This window comes from Phyllostomus hastatus, unplaced genomic scaffold, assembly GCF_019186645.2.
Source record: "Phyllostomus hastatus isolate PE091 unplaced genomic scaffold, TTU_PhHast_1.1 phas_scaffold_182, whole genome shotgun sequence".
NCBI lineage: Eukaryota > Metazoa > Chordata > Mammalia > Chiroptera > Phyllostomidae > Phyllostomus > Phyllostomus hastatus.
Window position 1 is genome coordinate 4368792 of NW_025334013.1, and position 26338 is coordinate 4395129.

A 26338-nucleotide genomic window follows, 5' to 3' on the forward strand; every position below is an offset into this window, starting at 1 on the left:
GCTTCCTTCCGGTACTCTGTTCTCTAAATAACGCACCCCCCCCAACCCCTCTTCATTTGATCTACTGTCTGCCTGTGTTCCTATTCCTGAGAATATTATATTCCATAACATAAATCCAATAAATATTGGGAGTGCCTACCACTCCCAGCCCTACACAGAGACACATTTGAAAAGTAAAAAGGTGAGGGATTATTGACCAATAGCAAGGAAATCTTTGCAGAACACAAAAAGGCAGGGGATCAGACCACTGTGCTGTGAGCGATCACTCAGGCCGGCGCAGAAGCTCAGCCAAGGGGCTGTTGCAGCGTGCCCTCTTCCTAGGAAACCAAAAGGAACCTTTTCTAAGTCACCTTCTGAATGTTATACACATTTGTTTCCACTTTCCAAGAATCCTGAGAAAATTCTAAAAGCTTTACGTTTTTAAAGAAATACTTTATATTTTATTAAAGATATACTTTTAACATACGACAAGTGTTATGGTCCATATAGCATCACAAGAATGAAGATTATTTTTTGAGTACTTTGGGGAAATTACTGGATATCCTTCATTCCTTCTGCAAATATTTATTGAGTGTTAAACTGTGCCAGATACTACGCTAGGTCCCAGGCATAGATCCAGCTGGGAATAACACTGGTAATGAATACTGGGTACACACTACTGAGGATGGTGTAATCTGTGAGAATCAGAATCTCGTATGACACCTAACTAAACGTCACATCCAAACTCTAGGGTCCTGAAAGGCTGGGTTCTGCCTACCATTTTTGTTTGATGTATCATGCACAAGTAAGCCCTTCTTGAAAAGGGTTTGTCTTCTAGATGACTTTGTTTCTAGATGATTTGTTATGAAGATTTTGTTTCTTCAGACTGGAGCCACAATAATGTTTGAGGAAGAGCTAAACCAGATAGTTCAACTGTATTCTTCATGTGTACCTCAATACCAACTACCTTACATCTGTAAAAATTGTCATTAAAAACATTTCCGCCTTGACCGGTATGGCTCAGTGGGCTGGGCATCATCCTGCCAACAGGAAGGTCGCTGGTTCAATCTGCTGGTTAGGGCACATGCCTGGCCTGCGGGCCAGGTCCCCGGATGGGGACGTGCGAGAGGCAACTGATTGATGCTTCTCTCCAACATCAATGTTTCTCTCCCTCTCTTTCTCCCTTCCCTTCCCCCTCTCTAAAAATAAATAAATAAAAATTTCCCTCTAATCCAGCATCTAGCTCTGAATAATTAGAATATGTTTATCTCATGAAAAACATTCTACGATTTTCAAACGTTAAACAACTGATCATAACCACACAGATACAGCTGTACAGTCAGGAGTTCAGTTCAGGCTTCCCACATTGCTAACATAATAGGTCCTTTAATATGGATAAGATTTTCTACTATTTCCCTGGAGAAAATGGTTCAAAGAAACTGCAGTGAAGACAGGGTCGGGGTGGGAGGGAAGAATCCTCAAATGCCTTACAGCTTCACTTTGTAGCCTTGAAAAAGCAATTAAAAGAAGATAAATAAGCCTGTCTGTCCATCTTGCAGCCAAGCCAGGCTGGTAAAATCTGGTATTAAATGCGATTTTAATGTGAAGGATAGAGATCTGAGTCATTCTGGAGCCACTGGGAAAAGATCACTGCAAGAAGCTGGAACCCAGACATAGCGTCTCGACTCAATCAGCTTCTAATCTTCGCAAATTGCTGGTGGGACAGGCACTTAGCTTACACCATCCCAGTCACCCTGCAGGCCACTGAAACAGATGTCCTTCAGCAAAAACCACTGCTTTCAAATTCATCCGCACAGGAATGCCCACAAATGTGGGAGTGTGGGAGTGTGTGTGTGTGTGTGTGTGTGTGTGTGTGTCTAATCCAACGACCAGGGAAGCAGGAACTTATCTGCTCCCTTATAACTGAACTACAGGGCTGCTCTTCCACACAAGTAAACTCCATCTTCCCCTAAAGTACAGGTCAAGATCTGGGGAACTGGACACAAAATGGAAATGCTTTGCCAATCCACGGGCCTTGCACCTTGCTCCACGGCACTATCCGTGTTCTGCTGTTCTCCGGCAGTGTGCCAGCTGGGCCCTTGGGCCTGCTCCACAGAAGCCTCAGGTGGTGTTCTGTTTGTGCTGGGGTTTGCTCACTGGGAAAGAGCTAATGGGAACTCCTCCCCCATCAGGGACCCAGCCCTGCCCCGCCACACCTATGGTGCCCATGCAATCCCGTGGGCTGGGCCAGCCTCAGGGGCAGGCCACTCACACCACCTTCTCTTTGCCTTCCATTCACGCAATTAAAAGTTACTAAGCACCTCCTTCTGCCAGATGCCATGTCTGCAAAGAGGGGAAGAATGAACTCACGGAGTTGACTTGGTAGGGGATTTGGGCACTAAAACAAGAGGAGCTTCTGAGTCACAAACTCTTGGTTTGGTTCCATTGTAACAAGTGCAAGTGCTACGCTGAGGCACATAGAGCCAAAGACACTGCCATGCATAACTGGACCCACTTACCCAGTTGCATGAAAAGATCTCAAGGGCTCTAGGCGCTCAGGAGCCCCTTCTACATAGACAATCCCTTCTGTAGCCTACTGAACACAACGCAGGGCCTGAGGGTGGAGACAGATTGTTAGCTGCTTTGTCACAAACCAGCTGAGCTGAGGTTTTCATCTGTCAAATGGGCCTCATACCACTATCCCTCAGCTGTGTCAAATGACAATGGAAAACATAAACGAAGCACAATGCGACAAGAGACTCTGCAGTGTCAAAGGGCTATAAACTGTACAGGGGTATCACCATGGGGAGTAATATTTTAGGTACATGGCTCTTACCTAAGACCATTCAAGTGGCCAGGGATTCAGTCAAGCCAACACTGCTGTTGACTACACATCCTCAGTTGCTCCCTTACAGCCCCCAACCTCACTGGGATCAACAGGAAGAAAGGATCATGCCACCAGCAGAAAAACACATGGCTGCGTAATTGCCCAAGTTAAATCTGCTCCTCTCACTCTGCCTGACAAATCATTCCCTGCTTATTACTTTCTATAATTTAATATATATAAGTGCTTTACTGGCAAGCTTCTCGAAAGAATAAATAATACTTAATGACTGCCTACAGTTTAATTAACTCATGATTGAACTTCTCATGGACTGCTATAAACATTAAATTATATCCTTTCTCAAAGCTACCATGATGGAAATCTTGTTTCAAGCTTTAACTCTCTTGCCTTAACAATCCTGAAATTTCAGCAAATCTTTATACTGGACAGAAAAGTGAGAGAATCAACTTTAATGTCTGGTTATAAAGAGTGTTGTTTTATAGAGCGAGGATTTGCTCAAGACGAGGTCTTGATTTAAATAAGACTGAAAACGTGCATATGCTCCAACACCTCATTTATATCACGGCAATCATTAAACATCTCTGGGTCGCGGGTAGTCTTATTAGCATAAACTGCGCATAACCACAAGGTTTTAAGTTTCCACTCTAGTTTCTCATCTTAGCTGCCATTTTCTGTCTGTATGATGTTGCAAATAAATTTTCCTTTCGGCATGGCTCAGCTGTCAGGCACCTCTGTTCTGTAATGAACCCATGAATTACATCTCCCTGCCCTGACATCTCTGGTCTCACACATCAAAACATTGTTCTCCAATTGTAATTTATAACTTAATTTAAATGTCTCTTTTACTGTGACCTTTTTAGATCAAATGGCATTGCATCTGGCAGTTTCTACTACACTAAAGCATCCCTTTACAATTACAGCCATTATAATAACTGTAGAAAATACCTATCTGAGTTAGACTGTATCAACACTAAATATTAAATAATTGCAGTCCATTAAGAACAATATTAGATTTCAAGTATTTTGTAAGTATACGCTATTTGTAAGAAAGTGCCAAAATAATTTAGAAACCAAAAAAGTGGAATTTAGAAGAGATTTTAAAATTCTACATGTAGTTTTAATTATTTCAACCATTAACATAAATTGAGAAAGACCTTGCCAAAATCTGTTCAAGACAAAACTTTAGAATTTTATCATGATTCATGATTCCCAGATGTCAATACATTTTCATTCATACCTTCATCACTAATGACCTAGTACCAAGCTCAGAATATTTAAATATACATTCTGTGTTCAGAATCCTGAACACAGTTTTTCAACAACTTATCACATTGAGATAAATATATATATTAAAAAACTATAACTAAAACTAAGAGCCCAATGTTTATTTTTGTTTGGCCTCTATCACCCTAAATAATGCTATAAGCACTAGAGAGCTAAATTTGGTTGAGTATACTTATGGGAGCACATTTTGGAGACAATGGCAAAGATAAGAAATTTAACTGCTGAGAGTAAGGGTTAAAGGAAAGATCCAGTTAACTTTCAGAAGGAAACACAGTTACTGAAACGACCCTTCCTCCAACACTCCTAGTAACTGCGGGTGTTCAGGAATGACGCCAGCCTCTGGAGCCCCAGAGGAGGCAGGAGTGGGGCCCGAGTATGCTGAGTACCGGACGTGCAAGGAGCAGTGTTCGGTCTCTGTGTGATGCCATCATTCCTCACATCATTCCTCTTGTGGCCAGAGTACTAAAATCCAGGAAACAAAACCGAAAGGTTCCGTATCTTGCTCAAGGTCACTTCCCTAAGTAAGCAGTGGAAATGTTAGGTTCTGACAAGTCCATGTTCTAAGAGGAAGCCTGAGACTTGGGGCTGGAGGAGCACCTGATGGTGATCTGGCGGCACCGCGGGGCGCAGGGCTTCACCAGTGGCAATGGCGCAGCGAGCACACTGTCTTTGCTTCGTTCAGGGGTGAGAGTGTGTGGGCAAGAGGAGGGACCTAACAGCTTGGAGAAGAGGAGACGCACACACATGACAAAATAAACATGATCATAAAAATGCAGAATGCTGATGAACACTGACTGGGGTGACACTGACTCTGTCTTGAAAAACCGAGATGACTTACAGAGCAGGTTTTGGAAACAAATAATCAGTATTAATATGATTAACCTTGGCTATATTCAATGAAAGTAAAAAGGAAAGAAAAATTGACATGGAAGACAGAAGAAACACCAAAAGTTGTTAAAGACAAGCAAGAGGCTAAAGCTAAAGGCAACAAAACAGGGTTAGAATCCTGAACACAGTTTTTCAACAACTTATCACATTGCGACAAAAGAGAACTGTTACAACAGTACAAAAAAGGAAAACCAAAGCAACTCAACCCAAAGATTCAAGCAATAAAAGGTAAACCCAACCAAGCCTAGAAAAGCTGACCGACAAACAGGAAGCACAGAATCTGACCAAGAGAAAACAAAGGGAAGGTGGAAACAGTAGAGACAAAAGGATGACAGACACCTTTGAAGATCCCTACGAATCTTCATACGAGGGAGAGCCTGTAATTCTAGAAAGTGAAGCGAAAGATGCCCTGAAACTAGTGGAAAGAAAGAAACTACCAGGGGTAGGTGGGACACAGATAGAACTACTTCAAGCCAGAGACTGAATCTGTCAAAATCTTAACACGAATATGTCAACAAATAAGAAAAACAAGACAATGGCCTACAGACTGGAAACATTCAAAATGAATCCCAACCTCCAAGAAGGCAGATGACAACACGTGCAGTAACTATGGCATTATTCTGTCCTCAAGTTCAAATGATTATGTACATAAATTTATGATAGGACAGGATTAATCTGTAGATAATAACCTTATTTACCTCATAAAATTGTTACAAAGATTACATTAATTCATTCATGAAAAGTACTTAAGCTTTTGCCTAACGTATAAGCAGATCAACAAATAAATTTTAATTGTATTATTATTAATTTTGTTGTTAATGACATCAGGCAGCCGACCAATAGTTGACAGCTGACAAAATGGAAATAACAGTAATAAACTTAAGGTCCTGTGCCTAATGCAAAATTCAGTCAATAAGCTGAGGGTAAGAACAAAACTGGCTTATCAAAGACAAAATAAAAAGAAAAATAAACAAAACAAGGCAAAAACACAAGAAAATAAAAGAATGTGATGAGCTTAGAGTACATTAAAAAGATGAGCTTTGGCCCTGGCTGGTGTAGCTCAGTGGAAGTGTCCCAGGTTCGATTCCCAGCCAGGGTACATTCCTGGGTTGCAGGCCATAACCCCCAGCAACCGCACATTGATGTTTCTCTCTCTCTTTCTCTCTCTCTCTCTCCCTCCCTCCCTCCCTTCTCTCCCTAAAAATAAATAAATAAAAATCTTTAAAAAATACAATTAAAAATTAAAAAAAAAAAAAAAGATGAGCTTTTAGGAAAATGAGAGCTAACTCCTTGCCACCTACTGAAGGTGCCACATTTCAAAAGACATACAGACAAAGCTCACCAGGAGAGAAATGAAATGGTTATGTATAAAAATGGCTAATGCTACACCATGAATGAATCTCAAAAATATTACCTTCAGTTAAGTAAGCCAGTCACAAAAGACGGACGTATTTACAATTCCACTAATACGAAACGTTCAGAATAGGAAAAGCTGCAGAGATGGAAGGTGGAACAGTGGTTGCCGGGGGGTGGGAGGTGTGGGTAAGGAGTGACTACTGAGTACAGGTTTCCTTTGGAGTGATGAAAATGTTCTAAAATTGACTGTGGTGATGTTTACACAAGTGTGTGAATATACTAAAAGCCATTATATCAATAAAGCTACTACATAAAAATGAGATAGAATGGAGAAATGGCTAAACAAACGAGAGCAGTTCACATGGAAAAGCAAAGCAGGGGACACAATTTTAAAGAGCTGCTTCGGGAGCACAACAAGTAAGAACTTACAGCAAAGACATTTCTGTTCAAGTTATCAAAAATTAAATCACTGCCGCAGCTAAGTAATGAAGGCGCCACCACCAGAGGTTGTTAATGTAAATGGCCTTTTTATCTCCCCATCTTCTCCTGAGACACTGTTATGTTTAGTGGAAAGAACAGAATGCAGCATGAAGTTCAATTTTAAATCAAGTGATACAGATTATCTAAAAAGAAAAATATTAAAGCATTAAGCTTAAAAGTCATCTTTATCCAAATGAAACAAAAAGATTAAAGCATATATTTTGTGTTACAAGTGTAACTGCTGCCTGGAACTTTTGAAGAGAAGTGCATTTATGAAGTTCTCAGCCCAAAAAGAGTCACCTTGGTAAATTTCTAAACAGTGTTCAAAACAAAAGTTTAAAATGCTTCTGACTGGTCCAAGTACAATAAATAAAAATTCAATTTAATATCATGTGGATAATCACAAAGGTCTTGATTACATCAGAAACCTCAACTGCATGGTCTCTTCTTTCCTCTGCACTGCTGCTGTAACTAGTACGTAACACCCAGCAGGCTCCAGTGCTCTGTTACAACATAAATAAAACAAGGTGTTTGTCATGACTTATATAAGGCACTGTTCTAAAATTTGCTGGATTTCCATTAAGAAATCACATAGCATATCGACCTTTCCCATTACTGTTTTCAACATCAAAACCCTGAGAGAGAAAAACCCCCATCCTATGACCATTTAATCATGACTGATTGAGTGGAAGAATAGTAAAAAGAGAACAATGTAAGTAAATAAAGGGTGTAGTGCGGGATGAACGTCAGAAGACTACTGATCGTATTTTTACACAAAGTGTACTAACAGGGCCTCCTGGCCGTGCCTTAATGGGAACTGAAAAATACCTGACATTCATTAAAGTCCTGAGCACTACAAAGCTGACCCAGGGTCAGATGCTTTAGTGAAGTCCATTTATGATAAACAAATGGAAAATCTTCAACCGAAACTCTACAGACTTAACATTCTAAAGTGAAGGAGAGAACGATGAAAACGGCCCTTTGACCAGGCTGAGCTGCGTGCTCTGCTACGGCAACTTCCCGCCACCGAGCTCTGGGGGCTCGGATGTGGTTTTACCTTTAACCCGATTCACTTATTCATTCACTCAATCACTCAACAATTATTTAATGCCTCTCTACCATATACCAGGCATTGAGCTATGACTCAGAAAATGAAGATAATTAATATTCAATGCTTAACAAGTAGTGATATTTATAGATCAGAGATAAAAAACTATTAAGCTATTGGAAGCCTTGAATCTTTTGCTGGAGGAGATGTGGATATGCATAAATAAAGAAGCAAACAAATATATACTTTCTTTAATATGTAAAAAGCTTAATCCAAATGTCTAACAACAATCCATATTTCAGGGAATAAAACTGTCCAGAAAGAGGTGAAATCTTTGCTGCATGATTACAAATTTTATTTATACATATATAAAAGTGAGCATATACATATATTCAGTGTTTGTGATAGAAGGTAAACATAAAAATGCAAGTAAGTTTCTGAGAAAGAGAAGTCACTGTATTTAGGAAATTAGATAACTAAGCACAAAGAATGAAATCTAATATCAATTTAGTAAAACTAAGTCAGCATGATATTTTCTAGAAAAACTTAGTCTCAAACTACAGGGCTCTGCTATAGTTTCTAAACATAAATGTAACAGTCGTCCATTTTATAAAAGGCCAACTAAATGTAAGCACTTACAGATGGCTGAAGTGTCCCCATCAGAATGATATAGGCCATCTACACTGTACAGCATTATGTTTACAAAGCACACATTTACGTAAGCTGTAAGTGTACAGAGCCTAATACAACCACATATGAGGAACATGAACATGCAACAATATACACAGAAAAGGGAGCACCATTGCTTGGTCATATTTTAACATCCTATTACTTAACATAACATAATATTATAAATAAAACAATTTTGCACTTATAGGTGCTCACAGCTAAAAACAGTAAAGTATAATAAAACTTATCTTGGTTGACATACATTAAGGAGTATGCCCAACTGTCACTATGAACACCCTCCTCTTTCGGTAATAGAGGCCAGCACATTTATTACATTTTCTTCCTCTATATCCATTCAAAACTTTCATATATAAGTAAAAAGAAATACATTTTAACATGAATAAGCAAACAAAGCACAAATGTGTACCTAACTATTGTACAAGTTGACTGCTACACAGTAAGTAATAAGTCATGTGGCCATAAAAATATGGTATTTATATATTAGCTACTTCTGTATTCTCCAATGAGGGTTCTGATATTAAGAATGTATACATGTGGCTCAAGTTTTATACAACCTGAGAATCATATACATTAAATTAAAATGGACTAAACACTCTGAACAAAAGGTAGAACTTGCCAGACTGGCTAAAGAAGCAAGAAGCAAAGAACTAAAGTACACAAAAGATGTACTTTAAATAAAAAGAAAAAGCAATATTCATAATAAGAAAGAAGATATACCACACAGAAAAATGAGAAAGCTAAGGTAGTTATATTAAAATCAGACAAAACTGGGTTCAAGACAGAGGGTATTAGTAGACACAAAAAGGATCGCACTAAAAAGGTAAAAGGACCAATACATGGAGAAAGATATATCACAAATGTTCATGTGCCTAATGACACAACATTCATATATGCAAAAACTAACAGAACCAAAAAGGAGAAGTAACTAAAGCCACAATGTTAATTGAAGATTTTAATGCCTCTCTCTCTCTCAGTAACTGGCAATACAACCAGATAAAAGAATGAGTAGGGCATAAAAGATCTGAGTAATAATATCAACCATTTTAAAGAAATATAATTAAAGAAAAAGTATACCTAATCACGGCAGAATATAAATTCATTACAAGTGCACATGGAACATTCACCAAGATAAATCACATGCTGACCCAAGAAACACATTTCAGTAAGATTTGAAATCTTACTGGGTACTTTCTGACCACAAAAAAACTAAATTAAAAATCAGTAACATTCAGAGAGAGAGAGGGAGAGAGAGAGAGGGAGAGAGGGAGAGAGGGAGGAGGAAGAAAAGAGGGAGAGGCACCTCAAGTCTCTGGTAATTAAGCAATTTAATTCTAAACAATCCACAAGTAAAAGAAACCATACATGAAAATTTTTCATATTTTGACAGAATGATAACAAAAGAAAAACAAATCAAAATTTGTGATAAAATCAGTTATCTAAAACCCACTTTAGAAAGTTAGGGGGGAAATTATCAAATTGACCCAAAATAAATAGAAAAGAAATAATGGTAAGATTGGTAATCAATGGAATAGATAAATGAAACGAAAAATCAATAAAATGAAACATTTTATCTGAAAAGATCAATAATGCTGATCAACCTCTATTTAGATTAAGAGGAAACACAAATTAGAAATATCAGGAATGAAAGAGGTCAAAAGTATAGACACTATAAACATTAAAAACATAATATAGGAATAATTTTTTAAAATTTTACCAATAAATTTGACAATCCAGATAAAATAGACAAAACATTTAAAAGATACAGGTCAACAGATTACCAAACTAACACATTAAGAAATGTACAATCTGAATAGGCCTATGACTATTTGTAATCTAAAACTTCCCATAAAAAAATACTGCCAGATAGCTTCCCTGTGAATACTATCAAACATTTAACAAAGAAAAAAAATTATCCTTTACAAACTCTTTAAGAGAAGAGGGAATACTTCCCAAAGATATTACAAACAAATATTATAGCTAAATATCCATCATAACACTAATGTACATTTTTAAACAAAATATTAGCAAATTGAATCCAATAATACATAATAAGCAAGCAGGATTTATCTTAGGAATGCACAGTTGGTTTCATTTGAGATGAACCAGTGTGTCTTCACTAAATTAAGAAAGTAAAGTATAGCAAGAAAAAAATAACACCTCATAAAATTCAATACACATTCAAGATAAAAACTTCAACAAATGTAGATATAAAAGGGAACATTCTCAACTTGATTAAACAATAAAAAAGAAAGGAAAAAAACGCCCTACATCGTACTTAGTCGTGAACAACGGACATTGTCCCCTTGTGAGACGAGAAAGGAGGCAGAGACGTCCGCTCTCACCCTCTTCGGCGCTGCCCTGGAAGCCCAGGTGCGGGCGCCACAGCACAAAGGAGGGGCAAGGCTGTGTTTAATGGCAGGTGACATGCTCATGTACACAGAAAATAGGAAGGAACCAACTAGAAAGCTATCAGAATTCAGCAGGACCAAAGACTACAGGTTAATACACAAAAATTTTACTTCTATCCTATCCATGAACATCTACAAAATGGAATTTAAAGAATAAAATTTTATTAACAATAGAATCTTCAAACAGTAATTACTTAGGATAAATGTAATCAAACGTGTAAGCTTGTAGATTGAAAACTACAAAATCCTACTAAAAAAAATTAAAGAACTCTTTTAAAAAATGGAGATACACTCATTCATGGACTGGAAGATGCAATATTGTTAAGATATCAATTCTTCACAAATTGCTCTACGGAGTCAATGCAATCCCAAACCAAATTCCATCAAGCCTTTTAAAATACAAACTGGCAAGCTAATTCTAAAATTTATATGGAAATTCAAATGACCTAAAATAGCCAAAGAAATCTTAAAAAACAGGTACAAAAGAAGGAAATCTCATAACTACTTGAATTTGTATAAAACTACAGTATTCAAAATACTGAGGTACTGATAAGACCCAAGATATATAAGCAACTGATGTTTAATAAAGGTATTAAGACAATTAAATGATAAAAGTCTGTTTTCAACAAATGGTGCTCCAACAGCTGGCATCTGTGTGAAAAAGAATGAACTTTCACCTCCTACCTCCTATCATATACAAAATTAATAGGCAATTAATCAGACTTAAATGTAAGAACTGAACTTCCAGAAGAAAGCACAGATGGGAACAAACTGTATGGGAAAATATATTTGCCAATGAAACCACGGACAAGGGTTTGATCTCCAAAATATATAAAGAATTCACATGTGTCTACACCAGGAAGGCAAATGATCCAACAAAAAAATGGGCAAAGGACCTGAAAAGACACTTCTCCAAGGAGGACATACAGAAGGCCCACAGACATATGAAAGGATGCTGAGAATCACTGGCCATCAGAGAGATCGAAATTAAAACCACAAGGAGACACCACCTGATACCTGTCAGAATGGCCATCATCAACAAATCAACGGACAAGTGCTGGCGAGGCTGTGGAGAAAAGGGAGCCCCAGTGCACTGTTGGTGGGAATGCAGACCGGTGCAGCCACTATGGAACAGTATGGATTTTCTTCAAAAAACTAAAAATGGAACTGCCTTTTTACCTGGCAATTCCCTGCTGGGATTATACCCTAAGAATCCTGAAACACCAATTCAAAAGAACCTATGCACCCCAATGTTCATAGTAGTGTTATTTACAATAGCCAAGTGTTAGAAACAACTTAAGTGCCCATCAGTAAATAAGTGGACCAAAAAACTGGTACATTTAAATTTCTAGGACGTCTGGCAAGGAATGGAGGTGTAGGTAGGTACACTTTGCCTCCTTGTACAACCGAAAGAAGGATAATGACAAATTTTAAAACAAAAAAAGAACCAAAACTGACAGAAAATCGAACTGTATGGATGGCTAGCCACCAAGGAGTTAAAGGAGAAATATTCAACCAGACCTGTAAGAAGGGGGAAGCAGGGGGGAAGAGGATCAGGGGTTGGAGGACAGGTTGGGCGAGGCAGCGGCTGTGCTGATAGACCAGGCGGGCCCATTTGCGTGCCTATAAACCAGGAGAACAACTGGGAACTGAGACAGACTATGCAACCCAGGGTTCCAGGGTAGGAAAATAAGCCTCAAAACCAGGGCTGTGGTGGTGGGAGAAACTCCCAGTCTCACAGGAGAGTCCACTGGAGGGCCCATGGGATGCCAGAATGTTCACAAGCCCGCCCACCCGGGAATCACCACCAGAAGGGCCTGCTTTGCTTGTGGGTAGTGGGGGAAGTGACAGAAAGCCTGCCGAGAGTCAAACATGCGGCATTGTTCCCTCTCTGACCTCTCCTCCATATATGGCGCCACAACGCAGCCACGTGGGTTACCCCGCCCTGGTGAGCACCTAAGGCTCTGCTCCTTACAACGTAACAGGTACACTGAGACAAACAAATATGGCCCAAATGAAAGAACAGATCAAAACTCCAGAAAAACAACTAAACAATGAAGAAATAGCCCATCTATCAGATGCAGAGTTCAAAATGCTAGTAATCAGGATGCTCACAGAAATGGTTGAGTATGGTCACAAAATAGAGGAAAAAGTGAAGCCTATGCAAAGTGAAATAAAGAAAAAATATACAGGGAGCCAACAGTGACGGGAAGGAAACCAGGACTCAAATCAATGATTTGGAGCAGGAAGAAGATATAAACATTCAACCAGAACAGAACAAAGAAACAAGAACTTAAAAAATAAAGAGAGGCTCAGGAACCTCTGGGACAACTTTACATATTCCAACATCTGAATCATAGGGGTGCCAGAAAAAGAACAGGAACAGCAAGAAATTAAAAACTTATTTGAACAAATAATGAAGGAGAACTTCCTCAATCTGGCAAAGGAAACATTTCCAGGAAGTCCAGGAAATGCAGAGTCTCAAAAAAGTTTGATCCAAGGAAGCACACACCAAGGCACATGATAATTACATTACCCAAGATGAAAAATAAGGAGAGAATCTTAAAAGCAGCAAGAGAAAAGGAGACAGTTACCTACAAAGGAGTTCCTATAAGACTATCAGCTGATTTCTCAAACTAAATGTTACAGGCAAGAAGGGGCTGGAAAGAAGTATTCAAAGTCATGAAAGACAAGGACCTACATCCAAGATTACTCTATCCAGCAAAGATATCACTTAGAATGGAAGGGGAGATAAACTGCTTCCCAGACAAGGTAAAAGTTAAAGGAGTTCATCATCACCAAGTCCTTATTATATGAAACGTTAAAGGAATTCATCTAACAAAAAGATCAAAATTGTGAACAGTAAAACGACAACAAACTCACAACTATTAACAACTGAACATAAAAATAAAACCCCCCCAAAGCCCCCCAAACTAAGCAAACAACTAGAACAGGAAGAGAATCACAGAAATGGAGACCACATGGAGGGTTATCAGCAGGGAAGGGAAGTGGGGAGAATGGGGGAAAAGTACAGGTAATGTGAAGAATAATTGGTAGGTACAAAACAGGGGGAGGTTAAGAATAGTATAGGAAATGGAGAAGCCAAAGAACTTACAAGAACAACCCATGGACTTGAACTAAAGTGGCGGGGGGATGCTGGTGGGAGGCGGTGTGCAGAGCGAAGGGAATGATAGGGAGAAGAAAATGGGACTACTGTAATGGCATAATCAATAAAATATACTTAAAAAAGTAAATGTAGGCATTCTAACACACACATACACACAAACAAACTGGTACATTTACACAATGAATACTATGTAGCAGAAAGAAAGAACTCCTACACTTCGAGACAGCATAGATGGAACTGGAGAATATTTTGCTAAGTGAAATAAGGGAAGCGGTGAAAGAGAAAAATACCATATGATCTCACCTATAAGTGGAATTAATCCACAAAACAAACAAGCAAGCAAAACAGAACTGGAGACATGGAAATAAAGAACAAACTGACGGTAACCAGAGGAGAGGGGATGATGGGGGAAAGCAGGGGAAGGGTCAAGCCAAGGAACACGTATAAAGGACCCCTGGACAAAGACAACGGGGGGGGGGGGGGACCGAATGTGAGAGGTAGGGGGTGGGTAGGGCAGGGGAGAGTAATGGAGGAAAAACAGACAACTGCGATTGAACAACAACAACAAAAAGAAGAAAGCACAGAAATAGTCTTTGTAATCACGAGGTGATCAAAGATAATTTTATAAAAGGAAAAGAATACGTTGGACTTAAGCAAAACTAAATATTTTACTTTTTGAAAGACATCATTACAAAAAAAGTCATAGTATGGGACAAAATATTCATAATACCTATATCAAAGAACTTATCTCAATATAAAAAGAATCCCTTAACTCTAATGTGACCATACTGAAGTTTTCATGCATTTTAAATTTCTATGTTGTCCTAGGGAAGAGGAAACAGATACAGGTTTATTCTAAACTGATAAATGCCTAACCTTGTTTTCACTCTCTGCTATACTCTAAAAACAATAAATACTTCTCATATGATAATGTATTATTTATCTTTTTAATGTATTACTTAACATAGTTCAAAACTTGCAATTGTTTACTACAAGAAAGTCGAAACAATTATTAACGTCTCACAAGATTTTCCCGCTCACTTCATTTTTAGTTGAAGAAGTGCCTACAACTAAACCTCTGTGAGACAGGGCAGAAACGGAGTACAAGCCACTAAACTTCTCCATTCATCACAAAGGGAGTACCGAACTCTGTCCTTTCGTGGCTGAATGCATTTGTATGGCAGAGCCCAAGGCACCTGAGCCACCTGGGGCTTTCTGTGACAAGAAGAATGTCAAAAGATGGGAAGGCAGCCTCACAGAAATAAAATCTCATAAAACCAAAACCCTCTGGCAATACTTAAGAAAACTTCAGAAGAAACTTGGTATAAAAGACCATGGGCAAAAATAGCTCAAATTATTTCTGAGTAGAAGAATGTCCTTACGGAAACTGCAGAGGGTTTGGAATAGAAAGGAAATAAATCCAATTAATTCATGAAGTGCCAAAAATACATTTAATTAAAAATGGTAATATCTTCATTATTTAGAATTCAACTGATCAGCATGATCATGAAAAGAGGGCTTTTTCATAAAGTTTTTATACAAAAAACTCAACAGAAAACAAGCTCATATTCAAGAGTTACTTTGAACATACATACAATATTGAAGGTATGTTGAATTCACAGAGATTCATACCTATGTCTACCATACCACTGTTTGCAGTATCACCAATCTCTGAGTCTGGTTTCCTTATTTGCAAAATAATCTCAAAGGCTCCTTCTGGCTTTATATGTTCAGAATAAGAATTCCTTATAAAAACAAAAACCTTAAGTATCAAATAGGTGAGAAAGTAAACAAATATATATCTGAGAATGTAAAAAACATCCAGTTATTTAGAACATGGTATATCCCCAGCAAGATCATTCAACCTCCAACATAAGAACAAACTACCATAATGTTGTGTAACACCCCCAAACACAATTGGACCAGGGACGGAAACCAAACGTCATTTATTGTATATTCAGACACCTCCGTGTTGCCTTCCAAGCAAGCTGTATAATACAGAGATCCTTAAACTGGAAACTGGGTTATTTTTTACTGCCCATTATGAACATTTTGGGTTCAGCAAGTCATCTGGCCTTTCTGAGCCTTGGACTTTTATCTATTTAGAAACTGGAACAGACGATCTCATGTAAGTCCCTTCCGAAGGTGTTTGCATTGCATTTAGTTCAGCATCAGGAGAGTTGCTCAGCGTCATGCTCCGTACCCTGTGTAAATACACACACAACCATCTATACAGGGCTGTCAAACTCATTTTTACCGGGGGCCACACAAGCCTCGCGGTGGCCTTCAAAGGGCCGAATGTAATTTAGGACTGTGTAAATGTATCTACTCCTTAAGTAGGGGCAAGGAGCTCAGCGCTGCCGCGGGGTAGAAACAAGGTGCCGGGCCGGATACAATAAAGTGGAGGGCCGGGTTCGGCCCGCAAGCCTTGTGTTTGCCACGGGCGATCTACACTCTTTTTATATGTCAAAAATTCATAAAAATTCATTACTACTTCTTCAGATTTAATGGTTTCCCATTCATAACCACAGAGAGAAGACTTATTTCAAGAAACTTCAAACATCCATTAAGTTTCCTAAACAGCCCTATAAGGATATAATCTAAAGTCAAAAAGAAGTATCCCGAACAGCGAACTGATCTGAATAACCAAGCTGTGTGTAGAGGTGAGCTCTGTGGAAGCCAAGGTTAGATCAGATGAGTCATCATGGTGGGATGTTAAGCGGCCAGTTCAGTGCCTTCAGGCTCCCTCGTTACATTTACTTCAGGTTTTCTATGAGTTGGTATTTTTAGAACCTAGTTTTGTTTTATAATCATGTGAAATATTTACATGGTTCCAAAGTCAAACATGTAAAAACGAACGTGGTCCACGGAGTCCAGATTCTCTAGCCCTTCCATGCACTCTGAATACAGGGTCTCAAACACAGAGGCATCACTGCTGACCAAAAACAGTAGGCCCCAGCATCCAAATCTTGAATGTATGACTTAATCCCTCTAAGCTACTTCCTGTGCCTACAGTACTTCAGAGGGGTGTTGTGAGGACTACTTAAGATCATCTATGCACAGTACTCAGTTTTGTGAGATCTCAGTAAAGATGAACCACTAGGCAGAGGCTCTCCTTGGAGCTAACCACAGTCCCGGAATTCAGGTGCCCTTTAGAAGAGATCAACCCGGAGCCATCCTATCAGTGGCCTGAGGTCGTGCAGCGCTGAGGGCTGAGGCCACAACTCATCTCTCGGCCCCAGCACCACACTACAGTACTCACTCCTAAGATTCCAGGCTCTTCCATGTTCCACGCTCATCACGTATTCCCTACAGCCAGTCAGCCAAGGAAAAAAGAACTTTCTTCCCACCCAGGGCGGCTTCAAAAGACTCACTGTGTTCAGTGCGTTGAGAGTGGTGTCATCCCGAGATGCTGCGACACAGCCATCCTCTGTGGAGCCTCCATCACACATGCCCGCAAAAGCCGCCATGCTCCTTGGAAGACAGGAAGGAAAAACATCAGTGCAGAAAATGTAACCCTCAATTATCAGAGTTCATTTTCAGCCCTGACCATATTCCATTACTACATGCATGGTCAGCTAGAGCTCTCAGACCTACTTCTGCTCTTGTTTTGAAAAGAAAAATTATTTAAGTTCCTGTACAATTCACCCTGCACTCACTCAAAAAGAAAAATGTTTCTTTTACTCACGTCCCTTTGTGTTATTCTTCCCATGCGTTATCAGTACTCAGATTTTAATTTTCAGGGCATGAATAATCTAAAACTATTTGCTACAACAACTGGCTAGATTACAGTCTTTTGGAAAAAAGTCCCCAGAAAACATACGAAATTAAGTCCTCTGACACTTTACTTAATTCCTTTCATGCTACACATCAAGTACCTTTAGGTAAATTAAAAGTTAAAAAGAAGTCTTAGGGCTCATTCCCTCTGCTACAGCAACCCTGATCTCTACCGTCTGCCGCCATGCACAGCACCGATGACCACAAAGCAGCCAGAGCTACAATTCAGTCACCTGGCCCTGGGTTAACATCTGTGCTGCACGTAGTTGACGCTGCAGCGCGCTCAAGAAATCACTGCAGACAAAGGCAGCGCTCTGCTCTGCCCGCACTGGGCTGTCAGGGGAGATTTTAAGCTTCTGTCTAGTTTAAGCATTTGTAGGTAAGTTCTTACAAACATGAACCACAAAAAACATCACATTCAGGCCTGGCATCACTAAAGGTGAGAAGTCTGTAATGGGATTTTAAAATGGACTGAATGACAATTACTAAATGCATTGAGAAGTGTTGACAATCATATGTATGGCTTTAGATGTTTTCCTAAACATCTAAATGTGGCACAAACATTAAGTAGAAAAAAGTAACTTTACCATGGTAAAACTATTTTTGTCTGTTGAGAATCAAGGCTCTGATTACAAAGGGTATAACTAAAGACAGGGAATGTTTGATATATAAATAAAATTTCAGGGGACAGGAGAAAGTTTCCTGCCTAGTAATCAGTTCAGATGGCCTGATCCAGAAAGCAGGATGGGATGAGTTCCTGTTACCTTGCTGCCCTCAAGTACATAAGGAGGTCGCAGTCATTAACTCCAGGCATCCAGACCAGCTCCTCATGTTGGGTCACGGTGTCGCCATCTGGAGAAGGGAATGGTTGCAAATCGGGAAGTTTGGCCTGTAAGACAGGAATGAAGAAGTCACAATCATGGCCCTGTACAGAGCCGCTTCGGGCAGGCCCTGGGAGCAGACACGGTGGCGGGCCAGACCTTGGTAGATCTCCAGGCAGTGTCGAAGTTATAAGAAAAATCCTATGTCACTGACACCAGCCTGCAACACATTTCAGGATTACTTCGCCACAGAGGATTTCACAATGGACTGCTTAATTTCTACTGAAGGAGCAGCAAATAGTGTCAAAGTTAAACCAGGGCCAGTGAGATCCAGAGAGGGAAACCGAAATGGACATGAGTGCACAAAAAAAAGTAAAACAAAAACTGTCTCAGGAAAATACAGCACCCTGAGAAACACACACACACATTTCCAATATAATACATTTACAAAGCGATACCTACAAATAATGAAATCTCACCTAAGAATATTTGCTAAAAAATGAAATGAACTATCCTGTGAAATTAATGCTCTTCTTAGGAGAGTCTATATGAGTCATGGTAAACATCAAAAAACACACAGAATCAGAGTTAACTTTAAAAGCAGAGCTGAACTAAAGGACGGTGGTAGAAATTCAATGAGCAGTGGCTTCAGGAGAGGACTGCTTGTGAAGGTGCAGGAAAGAACTTCTGAGATGACAGAAATGTTCTGTGTCTTTATATGACCTGTCATAGCAGCCTGAACAGAATACGTAATAATAATATATGAATAGTTCACTGTATGTAAAGTACAATTAAAAAATTCAAAAATATTTGAAGGTCAGTGTTCAAAATCAAGATTCTAAGTCAGCTCTAGTTTAGAGACTCAAATACCTCGTGCACTTTCTCATTCCCACTCTGTTGGGGCAAACAGGAGGTACTACCATTACCACCATCAGAGGTCTAGGGTAAGCCAACAATCTGCAAGACACACGTGTTCTTATTTTTTTAGTATTTGAACATGGACACATAAGTCCACTATTTTAAACTAAAAGCTGCAATTTAAAAGCTCCAGTGTCACCCTGGTAGATGTGGCTCAAGGGACTAAGCACCAGCCCGAGAACCAAAAAGCTGCCGGTCAGATTCCCAATTAGGGCACCTGGTTGTGGGCCAGGTCCCTAGTTGGGGGCCTGCAAGAGGCAGCCAATCAGTGTTTCTCTCTCTTTCTTTCTCCCGCCCTTCCCCTCTCTAAAAAATAAATAAATAAAATCTTTAAAAAAAAAAAGAAATAAAATGAGAGCCACGTAATTCAATTCAAACATTCTAGTACCCACATTAAATGAAACACCACACACCCCGGTTTGGACTAGCTACATTCCACATACGCAAAGCCACACGTGGCAGTGGCCCCCATGCTGGGCATGCAGGTGTTAGGTCCTAAAGAGTAAAGTGAACCATGAAATGCAGAGAGTTGCCCATCCTGGGAATGCTGCTATTCGGGAATAAGAATCAGCATTTGTGCATTGTCCATTTTTTCCCCAAAATCCAAAAATCTTGATTATTATGTGAAAGCTCATGATTTTAACTATGGTAATTCAAGTTTTTAGAATACTTGTGTGCCAAAATACATCAGTAGGCCATGAGGCTGCAATCCCTGCTTCACAGGCTGTCCTTGACCCCCTGAATATATCAAGCACTGACTTTCTCCAAACAAGGATACTGTCCTTTAATTGACCTTTATAACACTTAATTGGGTGCCACAACTAGTTCTGCTTAATATACAGTGAATGTATTGAAATAAAATTAAAACACAATAGATATTCCTATCAAAAGATTTTTAACATCTGGCTGGTGTGGCTCAGTGGGTTGAGAACTGGCCTGTGAACTGAAAGGTCACTGGTTCAATTCCTAGTCAGGAGATATGCCTGGGTTGTGGGTCAGGTCCCCAGTTGGGGTCATGCAAGAGGCAACTGATGGCTGTTTCACTCGCACATCAATGTTTCTCTCCCTCTTTCTCTCCCTCCCTTCCCCTCTAACAATAAATAAATAAAATCTTTTAAAACAAATCTTTAATATTTGTACTAAGCTCTGCTTCCCCAGTACTAGGTACAGTACCTAGTGTAGTAGACTCCAATGGCTATTTGTTAAAATAATTAAAAAGTACTATTGTTGTAGGGACTAAGCCCCCTAGAGAAAATGGGCTAGAAATAGAATTAGACAGTTTACAGTAAAGGAAAAACATATGGCTCTCAATTGTAGGAAAAGATGGGCTACCTTGATGAGAAGAGAAACGTAAATTAATGACAGTGAGGCACCATTTCCCATCTGTCCGGCTGACATAAGTCTCCAAGTGGGACAATGTACAAGGCTGTGTTGCTAACGTGAATGCAAAGTGGCACAATCTCTATGGAAGGGAGTTTTGTAGTGTCCTCAGAAGTACAAGTGCGCCTGCCCTCCAAGCCCATCAGCCCCTTTCCAGGGCTATGTCCCAAAGGCGTGCTGGCAAAAATATGAAAATCTGTATGTGCAAGCTATTTATCGCAGCATTACTTGTAACAGCGAATGACTGGAAGCAACCCAAATACCCACGAACAGGGACTGGAGAATGAACTGTCACTCCCACTCAGCGGAGTTCCGTGAGGTGGGAAGGGACATGAGGAAACTCCATGTGCTGCTGTATTGTTAGAAGACAAAGAAAGGGGAGCAGATGTGCACATTACGCTACCATTTATCTAGTAACAGAAGGTAGGGGAAATATAAATAAGAAACCATAACCTTACATTAAAAAACAAAAACAATGATTATCCATCAGGAAGAGAGGGAGCATGGGAGGAAACAGGGAGAGGAGGGAGACTTTTGAACACACTTTGTTTATATGTTTGACTTTGAAGCTGTGTATTTTACATAATTATAAAACAAAATTGTTTTAAAAAAACAATAAGCCTTTATAAATTCTAAAGCAAAATGAAACAAATGCGCCTAACTATGCATTGAGTTGGTTCCTCTCCAGAAACTATTTCAAGCAACTTTAAAATGTATTATTTTGCCTATATAGGCCTACTGGGGCATACTCTAAGGGGGGAAAAATAAGTTATTTAATAGTAAACTGTTTCTAATAATCATCTTATTTGTATCAGTGTAAGTATTGTTATTCAGAGCTGTTATATATATATTATGGGGTTAAATACTTATGTTGTTATTTCAAAACAGGATGAGACATGAGAAAAACAAACAGATTTGGATGAAAACTAATACAAGTCTATATAAAAAACTGAATTTGAAGTATCAAAAAGAAGACATGATATATTTTATCTTTTAAAAAAAGGAAAGCAAAAGCATATATATCCTAATCCGTCCCCTGAAATGGCCTGGAAACAGCAGCCAACATCCTAGCAGCCAGTGGGAAAAAAGTCACTTCCCACTGAAACAATGAGGGTTCCAAGGAGAATAGTTCAATGTGCGAGATGAGACATTATAATCGTGTCATACCAGATAAGAGGAGCATACCAAAGTCCACCGGGGTCGAGTCAAAGGGACACAGAAGACAACAGGAAGAGGCTCCTATCTATTCCTCAAATAGATCATTTAATCATCATTAAGAATAACTGCAGCTGGTTAGCAGATAATAAATAATTTTAAATCTACTGCTCACCACTGGAAGATCTTGGGGAAATAACTCCATACTTGAAAACTGGAAAACAGAGGGGAGAGTCAAACATTGACCTTGCCTTTCCCATGTGATCCAGGGAATCAAACAGTTCAGGAGGAGTCATATAATTAGCTAATAAATCAAGGAACAACAGAATTAGAATATCACCATGCTGAGATCGCTAATTCAACAGTGCATATAAGTAACGAGGAAAGGTTGCCAATTGTCGTTAAAAGATACACACACGTGCCTCTGGTGGATGCACAGTACGCCACCCTGAACTATTCCTGCCAGGAGTGGGCATCACCTGGCAGGAAAAAAAAACACCCAGTCTGCTTCTTCAACACGTACACTGAGGGAGGGGAGGAGGAATATGGGAAACATGAATTAAAAGAAATTTATGAGACATATCAACCAGTTGTAATGCATGGTTCTTATTTAATTCTTATTTTGAACTGTTTAAAAAAAAGCAAGAGACACAAACGAGGGAAATCTGGACATAGTGGTGGATACTTGAATATTAGAAACTGCTCATTCTTATTAGGTGTGATAATATTGTGATTGTTTTCCAAAAGAGGTCTTTGGGATATTTACAAATGAATGATATAGTTCTGAATCATTTCAAACTAATGATGGGAGAGGTATGAGAAACAATAAATTAAACAAGTTTTACTATAATATGTGTAAAAGCTGAGTAATATGGATTAAGGGGGGTCACTATACTAATCTTTCTCTACTTTTGTATATATTAGTATTTTACCTAGTAACGAAGTTAAAATTTTTAAGAAGGTAAATGTTGCCAATTCATAAAAAGGTCCTATTATACTTGGTGCTCCAAACATTTCATTTTGAAGACAAACCACACAGGATAGATTTCAAATCTGATATAAAATAAATATCTCATTTCAAATGAAAGTCTACAAAAATCCAAGCATAGTAAGTCTCTTCATTTCCAAAACCTTAAGCACCTTTTCTTACAAACCACTTTTTCTGTTATGGTAGGGGAAAAAAAATCTGTAAAATAAAACTCTAGTACAAAGGATCTCAAGATGCTGGAAACACACGAAGAAAAATTAGGTATGAGAATACAGTGGGAAGAGACCAGAAAGGAGATGTAATCAAGTGGTACCTTGCTAGTACTGGATTCCCTAGTTAAAATTTAACTCCTAGGCCCGAAGGCACAGAAAACACAGTGGAGAGACGGTAGTCGGCACTATCTAACAGGCCACACCACAAAAAGGGTATACAGCAGGTCCTTTCATTCAATGTCATTTAATTATAACCCTGAGATGCCATAGGACTTAACTGTTGTTTGTATCAATCAGCCTATGGTAAAAGAGATTTCACCACACATCATTTCACTTAGTCACAGAACCGATCAACAAATTAAATGAGGACTTAGTGTACTTGAAAAGGGCAGACATTAAAGGGGCTGTCCTCTTGCAGCTTCTGTCTGTCTGTCTCCGTTATAACCCTAGTTCTGGGATGAGAAGTCTCTTCTAGTAATTAGATGCCCCTCATGGCTTCTGTGTTGGTTTTAATATCCTTTTACTTCTTAATTTCTTTTTCATTACAGACTTAATACAGATTTTTAAAAATATGAATAACATGTAAGAAAAACTCAAAACTAGACAGAAAAATGACTGCTAGGTAGACTACTATACCTTTAAGGAGTTGCCTGTATCTCACATCTCCATATATGCTGCCCACAGTGGCTGACTCCCCAACATCCACTGAAACTCAAATGACAGTCCATGCCAATCACCTGAAACCCATTTTCCTCACGGTTAGAAATGGACACATGACCCGATCCACGTCAGTGAGACGTGAGGACTAAGGGAGACCTTCTGGAAGAACTTTCCTCGCTTCCTCTTCTCAACATTCACTGTATTTCACTCACGGGAAGATCCACTATTATTTTATGTGCATTTCAGAAAGGAGAAATGCTGCCCATTAAATTATAATCACACCACAGGATGTACAGTGAAGTCCATCAGAGATGATAAAACACGAAAGAAAGCAGTGCATCTCAGAACCAGTGCAAGTCAGCTGCCAGCCCGAGGAGGAAGCCAGCTGGAGGGGCAGCCGAGCACCAGGAGAAGCAGACAGAGCCCGGTCCTGTCTGACCAGCGTGTGACGGCATCTGGGACCACAAATAGCCAAGTGCAGCCAGAGTCTTCTGCTCCTGCCCATCACAGCACCCTAGCTGACAGACCACAGCGAGAGACGACCAACATGGCCCAGAGTCTTGGTAACCTGAACGAAACAGAGGGCACAGGTCCCAATGCAAGCTCTGACTGCCACGGATCTGAACCTTCTCGACTTGTCTGAAGAAAAGAGAGTTTTCATGAAGTTAAAGTCAAAGTACGGTAACCAAATGTTCACTGGAGGGTGAATGGATAAACCAAACATGACATACACGTACAATGGGCGGACTATTCGGCCTCAGAGAGGGGTTAAATTCCAACAACTGCTATAACATGGATGTACCCTGAAGACCATATGCGAAGTAAAATAAGCCAGACACAAAGGACCAGTACTGTGTGACTCCACTGATGTGAGGTGTCTAGAGTAGGAACATCTACATGGACAGGAAGTAGTATTGTGGATGCCAGGGGCTGAGGGGCTGAGGGGCGTAAGAATGGGGAGTTCGTGTTCAATGCAGTTTCAGTTTGGGAAGGTGAAAAAGGTCTGGAAGTTGGTGGTGGGGGTGACTGCACAATATGAATGTACTTAATGCCACTTAATTGGACACTTCAAAATGATAAGAATGATAACTTTTACATTATGTATATTTTACCATAAATAAAAAATATAAGTATGAGATAATCTGGAAAAAACTCTCCATTTATAAAAAAAATCCTGTAGCAATAACAACAGTTCTAAGTTGCTAGTCGACAGAATAAAAAGGCCAGCAGAATAATAAGAAATAAAAACTTATTAAAGCCTGGCTGGTGTGGCTCAGTGGACTGAGCACTGTCCTGCGCACTAAAGGGTTTCATTCCCAATCAGGGCACATGCCTGGGTCGCGGGACAGGTCCCCAGTTGGGGGTGCGTGAGAGGCAACCACACATTGATGTGTCTCTCCCTCTGTTCCTCCCTTCCCCTCTCTCTAAAAATAAAAAGTAAAATCTTAAACAAAGCCCCTTATCAAAGAAGCTACTAAAATGCACTTTACCTGATGGCTAGGACCGACACGAATTTCCCCCTGGGTACTGTTCAGCCTCCTGTCAGGAACAGAGCAGAGTTGGTTAGGAAATAGTTATGACATAAACATTCACATATTTTTTCAAGGAAAGTAATTCACTTCGAGTAAAAGAGGGGTAACTCAGGAAGAATCCACTATTTCCGATGCTCTTCTCCCGATGTAAGTGCCCAGACTGCACATCTCTCTACACCTTTCCCTCCTAAAACCCTGTCACTGCAGCTTCCTGCCGTGAGGACCTTCACCATGCTCCACGGCCGAGGGAGAGGCATGTGCCTACGCTGTAATCCCAATAGAGGCTTCTTTTCAAAACACTCTAAGGTGCCCTACAATAAATCCTATTGAAATATACACAAGATAATTTATGGTTCCTAGCACACACACTGGGTCAGTCACTCATTCATTTATCCAACAAATATTTATTAAGTATCTACTATAAGCCAGAAGTTTTCTTAGGTGTTAGGGATAAAGCAATGAACACAACGACATCCTTGCCTTCTTAGAATTTGTATTCTAATTCACATAAGGAAAAAAGAACCAGCCATGGCTAGTGTGGCTCAGTGGATTGAATGCCGGCCGGTGAACCAAAGGGTCACTGGTTCGATTCCCAGTCAGGGCACAAGCCTGGGTTGCAGGCCAGGTCCCCAGTTGGCACTCCAGGTTGCATAAGAGGCAACCACAGACTGATGTTTCTTTCCCTTTCTTCCTCCCTCCCTTCTCCTATCTCTAAAAAAGTAAATACATAAAATCTTAAAAAAGAAAAAAAAAAGAACCAACAAGTCAGATGATGATGAGGGCCAAGGAA

At 39.6% G+C, this 26338-nt stretch overlaps 1 protein-coding gene across 6 annotated transcripts in view; it reads right to left on the bottom strand.

The window, feature by feature from the left end:
- Positions 1-26338, bottom strand: part of RERE (arginine-glutamic acid dipeptide repeats) — a 397572-nt gene that overhangs the window by 93392 nt on the left and 277842 nt on the right. For all 6 annotated transcript variants that reach the window (XM_045858989.1, XM_045858987.1, XM_045858988.1 and 3 more), the window contains 3 exons: positions 25507-25555; positions 18647-18771; positions 17480-17579 (listed from right to left, as the gene is read on the bottom strand). In XM_045858989.1, coding sequence (XP_045714945.1) covers positions 17480-17579; positions 18647-18771; positions 25507-25555 — 274 coding nt within the window. The remainder of the gene's footprint in view (positions 1-17479; positions 17580-18646; positions 18772-25506; positions 25556-26338) is intronic.